Genomic DNA, 13290 nt, shown 5'->3' with positions numbered 1-13290 from the left:
TAAAATTCGCATATATAAGTTTGCCCCAAGAATAGATAAAAGGGGAAGCATCTAATTAAATTATATTACACTTCAAATAAAAAATAATAATCCTCCTCATCATCAATTTTATAAAAAGCATAGAATCAATTTTCAATAACATCAATAATATTAATTTAAACCCCGCAGTCCAAAAGTGTGGAATATAAAGTGGAGTCCAACACCAATCATAGTTTAACTTTAACTCTTAAAAAAAATAATAAAAAACAAAAACTCCAATCATAGTACGTATATTGTGTAGTCACTTCTATAATAAAAATATCAAAGTTTCGTAATCATTTATAATTTATTATTATAAAATTCAGTTAATTCAACTAGTAAATTTTTAATAATTAAATAAAAAATTTGAGATTTAATCTCCGTTTTTACTAAAAATAGACTAGTGTCTTTGTCTAATAATAAAAAGCTATCATAAGGAACAAATAACATAGGTCTATAAAAAATAAAAATAAAAATACAATTTATTATTAAAAATTGTGTTTAATAATTTTTTTTTAAATTAAGAAAATTGAAAAGTAGATAATGGCTAAAATGTGTTGAGGTGGCTCTATGTACCGGAGATTGCGCGCAAATACCTGCGAGCACGACAACAATAACAGGACTTGCCGGCTTTGTGTTGTGGTAGACAGCCTGTTATTTAAATGTCTGACCAAGGGACCACGTCTTTGTCCACGTGTCTTAATCTTATGCCCCATCGTTGTCACACGTTTCATATTGCCGCTCATCACGTGCGGTTCCTGATTTGGCTGTTGTCTGGCGCTTTTTACAGTCTTACGTACCGTATCAAAGACCTCCGAGGAATCCTATCCCATTTGTTGATGTGTTATTAACTTATTATGGTCTTTTTTATTTTGTCCCTTAAATTAGTGTGTATTCCCATAATATACAATTGGTACTCTCTCTCTCATAATTGATGATTTTTATTTTTATAAAATGATAATTGTTTTTTTTTAAATTTAATTAATGCAATCCACGGTTAAGTGAAAAGAAAAAGTATCACCTATTTTCTATATACAATAAATAAGAGAAAAATATAAAATTACTAAATAATTACTATAAATTCTCATTAGAACAATGAATTATATCATAAATTACAATTAAAATTCTTCCTATGTGTCAAATTTTCGTTACTATGCCTTGGGTTTCTCATCTATCATGATAATTAGGGGTGTTCATGGTGTAGTGAAGTGCAATTTTGAGCTATTTTTAGTACCGCACTACACCGTACCTTATTTTTGCTATCACATGTGTGGTGCAGTATAGTTTAGAATTTAGCCAAAACCATAACCGCATCGCATCTCATTTTTGTAGTCATATATGCAGTGCGATGTATAAGATGCAGTTTGAAGCCAGTCTATTTTCCAAATTTTGAGTTTTTCTTGCTTAGCTCAAAACTAATCTTTCCATTTGTTTTGGGCCAAAATTTTAAACTATTAAGTTAGTTTTTCTTTTTTTCTTTTTTGGACTGACTTTCCTAATCAACACTTTTTAGGGTTATTATACTTTTTTTTAACTAGGGTTATTAAACTATTAATAATATATTTGATATTCAAAAATAAATATATTAATATATAGAGAGGGTGCAGTGCAGTGCGGTTTGTACATTTTTCTTATTATAAAATTGCAAACCGCACTACACCATGCAATGCGGTGCGGTGCGGTATATTGTTACTTGCGGTATAATTATGTCATTTTGCGAACAATTTTTGTGGTTTATGTGGTTTGCTGAACACCCCTAATGATAATAATAAGAGAAGTGTTACATCTACAATACTTTTATAACAAATCATAGGTAGAAAGTTTTATTAGTTTTAATTTGAATTCATGACTTAAATTAGTTTTTTGTCCACCCATAACAACCAATAATAACTTGCCACATAACATTTGATGTAAAAATGTTATAAACATAGCATTTCTCTAATAATCAACACAATATTCAAATTTATTGATGCAATGCAAACAAAGTTTTGTTTTAAAAGTCCATTAAATTTATCTATATGATTCACTAGATAATGCAATCACATTATTGAATTTAAAGTAGGAACTTAAGATACAACAACTAGAGAACTATACTTAAGTTCTACATCATTTCTATAAAATCTTAATTGCTTGTTGTTAAATGAATGGTTAAATTTTGGGTACCCTGTCAATTAGATATACGTCAAAATGTTAGTAATTAAATTTTGTTTACAATATACTAATAATTATTTTCTAAATACGTATGATGTGGTAAAAATTAAATAACCCACTTTATAATGGATTGGTAGGACATATGACTCAAATGGTTGCATCTATCCATAACTATACAAGCCAATAATCTTGTAGTTAAATTGTATTACTTCATATTCTTTATGAGAATTGAGAAGAATTAGGGCTCAAATCCTCTTCCCCATTGTTGAAACTATCAACTTATCAACAAAAAAAAAAAAATCTATAACTATACAAAGGTATTTATAATATGCACAATAAACTATAAATTTTTGTAATTATACATAGTGCCTTTATTCGTGATTAATCTATAAATTATATCACATCATTAAAATTAATGACTAACTAAATATACTACTTTTAAATTATTTTGTGATTGCTATCATGCAAGAACAAGTATTAACCTTCACCTTGGCCTAAGACCGAGGTGCACTATTATATTAATCCCAGACGTATATTGTTCAGCTTTTCTTGACCTACGTAAATACCAAGCACACATTCCAATACCACTATATTGACTTGTAAAAAAAAAATGGTAAATAAGGTTAATAGGCATTCCATATCTATAAAATAATTGTGCAAGGTTGAAATCTAACTTAGCCAATTTTGGCCCGCCACAAATACAAAAATATTGGTAGATGTATATATATATATTTTAATAGACAACTTAAAAAAAAATGCTGATGATGTGCATTTGGAATGAATTATTGGAATTTTAAGAACTCCATGGTAGAGTTATCCAAAAACTATAGAAAATGTGTCTAATATAAACTTGAGTTTTTTTTTTTTGGGTTTAGTATCATAATTTTTCACTATGTCATCTCCTTTCGTGCACTAAAATGCAGATTTGAATTTGAGTTAGCTGAGTGCCTAGAGATTTTTATGTTTAAAATAAAAGAGAACATAGAAGAAGCAAAGAAATAAATAAAGTGTGTCTGTTTAATTTTTAAAAAAATGATAAGAGACGAGGAGGAAAATATGGCGTTTGCTTAAATTTCAAAAATGATAAGAGATAAGGAGATTGTAAACTGTTGAGAACGTAGGTTTAGTGGGGGGTTTCAAATTGTGAGCTTTTTATTTTATGAATTTGTCCTTCTTAATTAAAAATCTGTAAGTGAGCAAAGAGATGATATTTTGGGATATCCAAAACTTAGAGTCCATGGTTTAAACGGTTTGAGAGCCCTTTAAATAGTACTAATATAAATAATGTGAGGACTCGAGGACCCGAGGACATGAAGATCTAAAGACCCGAAGACATACTGGAAGGCATAAGGAGTAGAGGAGAATAAAAGTCAAGGGCCCGAGGATGAAGTGGGATGGTCTGGAAAAGGACGAAAGATAGATTGGTGATGTATGGAGTATATTGCAAATATCTAGGTGGGGGTGGATAACCATGAACGTTGCATTGAATGTTCTACACCAAGCGTTCTGGCCGCATTGAATAGAGAGTACCAGCTTTATCCGTTGTATTAATGTGGAAATGACCTGAACAGTACAAAGCACAGAGCTAAAGTTTCTCTCCATTACCGACTACAAGGGAATGGACAAGTGTCAATAAAGAGGGTTGAGTAGATGAGAGGTGTAGGGCTAAGATAGTAAGGGCAAATGGTATAAATAAGAGAGGAGAGATACTAGTAAGTGGGAGATAGAACGTCTAAAACTTTGTTGTTGATACTCTCTCTACAAATTCATTATTTTTGGACCTTTAGTTATAAAACGCTGTTATTGTTAGTTTTGTACGTGATTTTTGGTCCTTACAAATAATATGACAATCATGTCTCTCTACATTACTAAAAAATTTGATTACTAAAAACAATTAAAGCAAATAACTTTATTTTCTCTCCAAATTGTTTATTTTTCTATCCAAAACTAATAATGGAAAAAAAGATTCGTTGTGTTTCATGTTGTTTACTCTTCTATTCTATTTTAAGATTTCTCAAAATATTGTAATTTTTAAAAGGACAAAACTTATGTAAAGTACCTTGTTGTTCTGTAGATTCCCCTCTTAAGATCGAGTTATGTGGCTACTTAACTGAATAATATACTCCCACCCCATTAAGAAAAAACCACGTGGCAGAATCTTAAAAGGGAAACTAAAGAAAGAGAAATGATATGTCCACAATATTTTTACAACAAATCCTAAGTGGCAAGTTGTTACTGGTTGTTATTGTTGGGACAAAAAAGTAATCTTAGTATTAGATTCAAATTTGAACCTATAACAACTAACCACTTATAATTTGTTGTAAAATTGTTGTAAAAATGTTGTGGACGTAACACATCTCCTAAAAAAATAGTACCTAAGTACTGTAAATAAATCTTGCATTTTTAAATAGTTATTGAATATAATATTGACAACTTTCATACCTTACTATTTATAGTATTTAAATAATCAACACTCATTTTCCCACTGCAACTTAAAAGTAAGAGTAATGTTGAAAAATTATAATGCACATCTTAAAAAAGTAAGTATTAAATGATGTTCTTTTAATATTTTAATATATAAAAAAGTATGTTATTTAATGAACTTTCTAAAGGAGAACTAGTTTTTGTTATAAAAGGAAATGGTATGGCACACATGACACACATTAAGCATCTATTTTGAGGAAGTTTTTATGGGTAATTGAAAAAATTATCAAAATAATTAATAACTTTTTCGTTTTTCATACAAAATTTCATAAAATGGTTCATTAATGTATGCCCTAAAGGCACACATTAGTAAATCATTTTTAACTTTTGGCCAAACTATTTCACCTTATGTCTATAAGATATTTTGAAAAGTTCATGGATCGACAGTATGGTAGAATGAATATTGGTCCTTTGGGTTTATATCATGCTTTAGACCAACGAAACCACTATGCAAGTACCCAAAGAGGGGGTTTAAACTTTGAGTAATGTTACTATCGCAACATTTTACATAACAACTAGCCACATGGTGAGTTGCAAATAGTGGACATGTGAACTTACATGGATCCACTATTTTTTTTTTTCTATGACTCATAACTTGCTATATAGAAAGTTGTGACAAAAATTGTGTAAAATATTGTGGTATTTGTTTCTAAAAAAAAAAAAATTTGTGGTATTTAAAGAGAGTAAGTCTAATGCCACAACTTTGTTACGTGGCAATTCTTGAATGGTAAAATCATGAATCCACAATTTTATTTTCATCACGTAATAAAATTGTGGAAAATTTTGTAAAAGTAGAGTAACTCGTTTAAAGAGGATGAAGTTGAAGGATCAACAATATCAATACGGGGGAGGAAGTATAAATTTATTAAATTTGTTTTCTCTCACTTTTCTAAGACAGCACAAGTGTGTTGTGAAATGTCCATTGTACCCCTTATCCATTGCGCGCTTTTACAGCTGAGAGCAATTGGTTTTTTTGAATTTCGAAGCGGCGCTCACTTTCCTCACGTGACTACGGCTATATCTCATTACTACAGCGTCAAAATTAGCATACATCTCACTATCCGTACACTCGTGTACAAAAAATGATCAGCAACCGCACATCAAAATAGAAAGCAATCTCTGATCAAACAAAAAAACACTGCGGTGGCGGTAATAGAGCTTTGAGAAGTCACAACCAATGAACGGTGATTAAAAAAGCAATACCGTAAGTAGCGTGGGCCTCGGAAGTACTTTTCCACTATCTTTGGATTTGCGCCAGCTCATTTTCTTTTCCAGAATTAGCCATAAAATCTCCTAGGGACTGAAACTGTCGGTGGCTGACGTGGATTCAAGGCTATTTTAGTCAATTCCATTTTCTCTATTTATTATTTTCAGCAATTAATGGGGAGCACCTCAGGTGCACCCGCAACTTCAGCGCGTATTGCTAAGCATTAAAGCAACCACTAGAAATACCAAAAAAGAAAAAAAAAAAAAACCCCTTAAAAGTTAAAAGATACTATTAATATTACAATATGACAAATTACATGCATAATTAGTGGGGTAATTATGCTTGCTTCCCTTAAATCAGAAAGAATTTTTTTTTTCCTTCTACATTCCTTTACTTAAGGATGTGTTTTCAAAATTATCCTCAATTCCAAAATTAAAATTCATTGATTTAAAATTTTAATTAAAGAGTATTTTAAAATATTTGGTATAACTTTTTTTTTTTTTTTTTATAGTTTTTCAACAGGTTGTAGAGAGACTTCTTGTTACAAGTATTTTGATACTTGACAAACTTTGCATTGTTAATTTGTTATTCTAAAATTTTCAGATTTATTTTTATTATTTATGGTTAAACTTTAGTAAAAAGAATTTTATAGAAATTTGGAATATTCTATTATTGATATAAATAAAGAATGTGGGGTGTTATTTTCTTCAATCCTCAAGGGAGGGAAGTTTTTTTTTTTCTCAAGTTTTGGGTGAAGTGTCATTTTTTCAAATCTCAAGAGAGTATAGTGTAATTACCCATAATTAGTATCTTAATCATTCTCTCCATGATGTGAAAAACAAGTACTTCTACGTGAAATTAATGATAGCATATATGCACAAAGAATTGTTGCATCTACATCATTTTTACAGTAATTTTAGAACAAATCTTAGGTGGTAATTTATTACTGATTCTAATATAAATTCACCACTTAAATTAATTTTTTATCCACTCGTAACAGTCAATAATAACTTGTTATTTATTTATGATTTGTTGTGGTAATATTGTGAAGATAACATTTCTCTATATGCAGGTCCATCCAACATTCAATTAGTCTTATTATTGAAATAATTTGTTTCTTCAAGACATTTTATTCTCTCTTTTTATGCGTGTATTAAAAAAAAGCATTGAAATAATTTTGGTTGTTAGTAAATAGTTATATTATTGTCAAGCAATTGAGTTTAGTTACAACAGAGTTTTTTTTTTTTGCTGAATAGTTACAACAGAGTTAGTTAAGTCAGATTTGTTCACATGTTAGAAGTTAGATGATTGTATATATCTCATGATTGTATAAATAAGTCAATCGTCTATGCCAGATCATTAGTACTACAAGTCTACAATACTACTCTATTATGGATAATATTTGAGAAATAGAGTTTTCACTTGCTACTATTTTACAATTATAATCATTGAAGTCTGTGCAGTAAATCCAACGAACCCTTTATTTTCTATAATTTTTTTTTATGACAAGACTTGTAGTATTACATTACAAAGGCTATTTAAATTTTAAAAATGAAAATCAAGAAGATGCTTGTATAAATAGGATTTTAACATAGTTAATGACAGGTGATTGGATAAAATACGTAATGACGTAGGAATGGTTTACAATCAGTAAGATATTTACAATAATGGATTAGAAAACATCAATGTCATTACATATACTAAAAAATGAGTTTTTATTTTTTTTTATTTTTAAATGTGTAGTTTGAAAAACTATCTCGTATTTCTATATTTGGTAGTAACATCGAAATAAGATAAAGTTGTAAGTCATATATTTAATAAAATTTTCTATTGACTAAAAATTATTTTTATTTGACATATATTTTTTATGCTACAAATCATAGAAAAATACAAAAAACTATATTCATAAGTGGTTTTATATCGAAACAAACAGACTATGAAATCTAACTCATTCTTACTTGAGTGATTTGATGACTAAAATGCTTTTATTTGTCATAATTTTAACATACTAGATTAAGAGTGGTTACTTTTCATTTTCACGTGAAATTCATAATTTTTTTTCTACTATTCATATTCCGCTGCATCAGAATTATGCCAAAGTTGTGTTCTTAGATTTTGTCGAGCACTTCATTACAGTTGGTAGAGTACTTCATTACAATTGGTAGAGTCTAACATCTAGACATTTGTTGACTGTGGATGATGCCATAATAATGGTAGTAGCAAAGCTAAAAGTTACTAACCAAAAAAGAAAAAAAAAAAAAGAAGAGCTTCCAATTAAGATTTAAAAGATTGCACCACCTTTTAGCTATGGGGAGGGGGACTTGGTCATATATCCTAATCCACCGACATAAGAGGGCTTTTAAAGTTTCTTCTAACCTCTAACCTCTCCACAAAATGGTACGGCCAAGCTATGGATAACCCCTCACTCACTGCAACAAATTCTAACACCCTCACATCAAACAATCTAATATAATTAAATATTCCCCCCTAAAAAAAAAAAATAATAAAATATTTTTAAAAAGCAAAACCCAAAAAAACATTTTTTTTTTTTTGCCGCATCGTCACGTGGTTGGTTGTTACAGACCGTGTGATTATTTCATTTTTTTTTTTCGTGTAAAAAATTTTCCAAAATTTAATTATTAAATAAATTAACAAAAAAAGAAAAAGAAAAAGAAAAAGAAAACCCATCATGCCTATCTTTTTGTTCTTTGTGTAGACCCCACGGAAGCACGGTGGAAGTTTTCAAATATTTATAAAAATCTGTGTAAATTTTTATTTTCTTACCCACTGTAAACGCTAATATATATATATATATATATATATATTAAAAAGACTAGGGCTTACGTTGTTGTGTGGTCATTGGATTTATTAAATCCAAAAGAAAGTAGGTGATATTGTCGGAAACCTGTTTTTATTAGTCTTCATGACCCTTTTAAATCCCACACCTAATTTACCCACGTTAATATAAATAATCAGTTAATTAATTAAGATTAAGTAGAAATTCACTGCGTAATTGTTGATTTTGTTTATGGTAAAAAATAATAATTCTCCATTGAATATTCCCTTTTTATTTTATTTTATTTTTAAGGAATCCAAAAACTCCAAAGACGTGTTGAGCTGTTACCACTTACCACATTCTTTCTCTACAGTCGTCTTTTATATCAATCGCTTTCTCTTTCCCTTTGCCAAAAACATAAACACACATTCACGCACATATAAGTTTGTGTGTCTGCTTTTCTTTCTCTCTCTCTCTTTTTTTTTTTTTTAATGTTTATTTTTTATTTTTTATGTTGTGTGTGTGGGTGACTTTTGAAGTGTATGAGAGAGATACAGGGAGAGAGAGAGAGAGTCACCCCAGTTTTTGCAAGCTGTAATTGGATGTGAGCTTTTTTGGACACATCGTTCTCGTATAAGTGTTCTCCGAATGTCACCATGATTTAAGAGACAACAAACCTTGGCTCCCCTCTGAGCTATCTGCTTCTTCTTTCTCCACCTGTCTCTATTATATTTTTTTTTACGTTGTTTTGTGTTTTTGTATATTATATAGTAGTCTCGTCGTCACACGCGCTACGTAGGATCGAGTTATTTTGTTGTTGTTGTTGTTGTTGGTGTTTTTAAAGGTCTCATTGTGTGAGATCGGAGCTTAAGGAGAGAAAGGAAAGAATGGCACCGTCGTTTCAATGGTGGGCGAAAGAGAGCCACCGTGGCACGCCGGTGGTGGTGAAGATGGAGAATCCGAATTGGTCAATGGTGGAGCTGGAGGGTCCGACGGAGGACGATTTTCTCATCACAACCGACTCGCCCGGGTCGGGTCGGACCCGAGACAAAGGCCACCGAGGACGCAAAAACGCCAAGCAGCTCACTTGGGTCCTAATGCTAAAAGCCCACCGTGCCGCCGGTTGCTTGACCTCCATCGCCTCCGCAATGTTCGGCCTCGCCGCCTTGATCCGGCGCCGTCTCGCTTCGGGTCGAACCGACTCCGACGAAGTCGAAAACGAGAACGAGAACGAGAACGAGCACGAGCACGAGAACGACGACGCTTCGGTGGAGGGAATGGGGAGGGAGAAAGAGAACCCGGCAGTGAAAACCAGGTTCTATTTCTGCATCAGAATGTTCTTGTGGGTGTCTCTGATTTTACTCGCCTTCGAAATAGCGGCTTACTTCAAAGGCTGGCATTTCGGGGCTCCGAAATTGCTTCAGTTCCAGTTGCAATCCTTGTGGGCAACACCATTGGGTGTTAAGGGCGCGTTTGATTGGATTTATTCTCGGTGGGTTTTGCTTCGTGTGGAATATCTCGCGCCCCCTCTTCAATTTCTCGCCAATGCTTGTATCGTGCTCTTCTTAATCCAAAGCATTGATAGGCTAGGTCTATGTTTGGGTTGCTTTTGGATCCGATTCAAGAAGATCCAACCCGTTTTGAAAGAAGACAACCTCGTAGATCTCGAATCCGGTGAGAAAGGTGGTTACTTTCCTATGGTACTTGTTCAGATCCCCATGTGCAATGAAAAAGAGGTAGTTGTTAACTCTAATCCATAAACATTTTATAAAATAAGACAGTAATTGATGTTGGACCAAAAAAGAATACGTGTGGTTGAACCTGATTAGTCTATTGTCGTAGCTGTTAATTATGGGAGTTTTTTTTTTTTTTTTTTTGTCTTAATTTTTTTTTTTTTGGTTTTGAAATGATGCAGGTTTATCAGCAATCAATTGCCGCAGTGTGTAATTTAGAGTGGCCGAAATCAAAGATTTTGATTCAGGTTCTTGATGATTCGGATGACCCAACAACGCAATTGTTGATCAAAGAGGAAGTGCGTAAATGGCAGCAAGAGGGTGCCAACATTGTGTACAGGCATCGTGTGATTAGAGATGGATACAAGGCTGGCAATCTTAAGTCAGCTATGAATTGTAGCTATGTCAAAGACTATGAATTTGTTGCTATGTTCGATGCCGATTTTCAGCCCAACCCTGATTTCTTGAAACGAACTGTTCCTCATTTTAAGGTACTTGGTTTGAAATTGAATCACAGTATTGATTTCTTGATAAGGAAAAAACATAGTAATGTAATGCTTTTTAAGGTTTATGGTAAATTGGGAGTAATTAAATTGAGTTCCTTGTACAGGGTAATGAGGAATTAGGATTGGTTCAGGCAAGGTGGTCTTTTGTGAACAAGGATGAAAACCTGTTAACAAGGTTGCAAAACATTAATTTAGCATTCCATTTTGAAGTAGAGCAGCAGGTAAATGGTGTTTTCATTAATTTCTTCGGGTTTAATGGGACGGCCGGTGTGTGGAGGATAAAGACCTTGGAGGATGCTGGTGGGTGGTTAGAGAGGACCACTGTGGAGGACATGGACATTGCTGTCCGTGCTCATCTTAAAGGATGGAAATTCATTTTCCTCAATGATGTCGAGGTACTTACTTACCCTCGTTCTTGTCTATCTTATTGAATTTGTTAAGTGTAGAAATAGTTCATTTGGAAGTGATTGTTCTGTTGATTTGTTCAGTGCCAGTGTGAATTACCGGAGTCTTATGAAGCTTACAGGAAACAACAACATAGATGGCATTCTGGACCTATGCAGTTGTTTAGACTTTGTTTGCCTGATATTATCAGAGCCAAGGTATATTAAATAGTTTATTTTTTGGTAAATATATTCATCTTTAGATAGTTGTTGCATCTTTAGTGTGTGCTACTTGTCCAATTTTTATGTGTTGAAAATCATGGTGGAATGTGATTGCTAATGTCGAACTGTTATCAATTTTGGTTGATGCAGATAAGTTTTTGGAAGAAATTCAACATGATCTTTCTCTTCTTTCTCCTTAGAAAGTTGATACTGCCCTTCTATTCATTTACCCTTTTCTGCATAATTCTCCCCATGACAATGTTCATACCGGAAGCCCAACTCCCTGCATGGGTTGTATGTTATATCCCGGCTACCATGTCTTTTCTTAATATCCTTCCAGCCCCAAAATCTTTCCCCTTTATAGTTCCTTATCTTCTTTTTGAGAACACCATGTCAGTGACCAAATTCAATGCCATGATTTCGGGCCTATTCCAGCTTGGAAGTGCGTATGAGTGGGTTGTTACTAAGAAATCTGGGCGTTCGTCTGAGGGTGATCTTGTCTCCTTGGTTGAGAAGGAGCAGCAGCCAAAACCTCATAGGGGGGTCTCAGAGTCCAATCTTGAGGAAATGAAGGCGGAAATTCTACAACAAGAGCAAAAGTCTTCTCAGAAGAAGAAGAAGAAGCATAACCGGATATATACAAAGGAGCTAGCATTGGCTTTCCTTCTTCTAACGGCTTCAGCAAGGAGTCTCCTTTCAGCTCAGGGAATCCATTTCTACTTCCTGCTGTTTCAGGGGGTATCATTTCTTCTGGTTGGTTTAGATTTGATTGGTGAACAAGTTGAGTGAACAGAATACAGTAGGACTTCGATGGGATATATGGAGATATAAATACTAGCAACATGGGTGGCCATGATATCTGAGTACCACAGGAACAGCTTATGGGGAAATTGTAGAGGGCTGAGAGTGCTTACTTTCTGTTCTCCACCCTCAGAGACCCACAATCAGTTTCCACCCAATACAAGAAGAAATTGTGTTATATGAACAGAAGAATTGACTTGCATGTTGAAGAGAGTGACATTAGGAAATGGTGAAGCTCTTCAATATATGTAAGGTTTTCATTTTCTACTTTTGTAACTTTCTTTTATTTTGATTCTTTTGTTTTTGGGTCGATTCTTTTGTATGAAAATTTGTTGTTCAAACATCAAACAGGTTATTTAGTTACAGCTCTAAGTCAGAATAGGAGCACTCCTCTCGGTGCCTTTCTTTTCCTCCCTCAATGTCACTTAATTACTTGAGAATGTTGTTAGAATTTGTTGATTTCTTCAATGGCAGAAACTGGAATTTATTCCTTGTGTAAGGTGGGTTTCTATTCTAAAAGTAAACTCAATTCTTACCTGAAGTTCCTAAATGGCATTGTTTGTCTTCTTTCACTTTAATGTGAATTACCATATAAGGCTTTGCTTATTCCCACCTTTAAGTTGTAACCCACTGCCAAAAGAAAGTACAAAAAAAAAAAAAAAAAGAAAAAAGAAAAATGTTCTACCTGAAAGCTTAAGAGGTAAGAACTGCAGTGGCAAAAGTTACCCCAACTTGTTTTTTAAACTGAGTTGTTCTGGTCATCTGGGGACAATGTCAAGGAACAAGTCACTATCATAAACTCTTCTTCAGGAGCCTAGATATGTTAGCTTAGGTGTTAAATCATTATTAGAAGATAGAAATCAATATTCAGTAAGTAAATATTATTTGAAATTCAAGTGGTATTGCCATTTTGTCAAAAACCACATGATTTATGTAGATCTGTTTCAGTACGTAGTGTTCAAAAATCTGCTAAAGATTTGATGTCATATCAAGTTACACAAGAAGTGAT

The 13290-nt window shown here is 32.8% G+C and overlaps 1 protein-coding gene across 1 annotated transcript; it reads left to right on the top strand.

Annotated features, from left to right (window-relative positions):
* The first annotated feature begins 9053 nt into the window (after positions 1–9053).
* Positions 9054–12780, top strand: LOC142619688 (putative xyloglucan glycosyltransferase 12). Its single transcript, XM_075792900.1, has 5 exons — positions 9054–10372; positions 10552–10860; positions 10980–11270; positions 11364–11477; positions 11631–12780. Exons 1-5 carry the CDS (start codon positions 9524–9526, stop codon positions 12267–12269), a joined length of 2202 nt encoding a protein of 733 aa, XP_075649015.1. The 5' UTR covers positions 9054–9523; the 3' UTR covers positions 12270–12780.
* The last annotated feature ends 510 nt before the right edge of the window (positions 12781–13290 follow it).

Source organism: Castanea sativa, chromosome 12 (assembly GCF_040712315.1).
Source record: "Castanea sativa cultivar Marrone di Chiusa Pesio chromosome 12, ASM4071231v1".
NCBI lineage: Eukaryota > Viridiplantae > Streptophyta > Magnoliopsida > Fagales > Fagaceae > Castanea > Castanea sativa.
The sequence above is the reverse complement of the archived record's forward strand: the minus strand, read 5'-3'. Positions and strand labels throughout refer to the sequence as shown.

What these genes read in the sequence shown, in the direction of transcription:
- LOC142619688 (XM_075792900.1), top strand. Translation starts at nt 9,524, where the DNA reads ATGGCACCGTCGTTTCAATGGTGGGCGAAAGAGAGCCACCGTGGCACG. An exon ending in GAACTGTTCCTCATTTTAAG is followed by an intron (nt 10,861 to 10,979) that starts GTACTTGGTTTG and finishes TTCCTTGTACAG; the next exon opens with GGTAATGAGGAATTAGGATT. An exon ending in CTGATATTATCAGAGCCAAG is followed by an intron (nt 11,478 to 11,630) that starts GTATATTAAATA and finishes TGGTTGATGCAG; the next exon opens with ATAAGTTTTTGGAAGAAATT.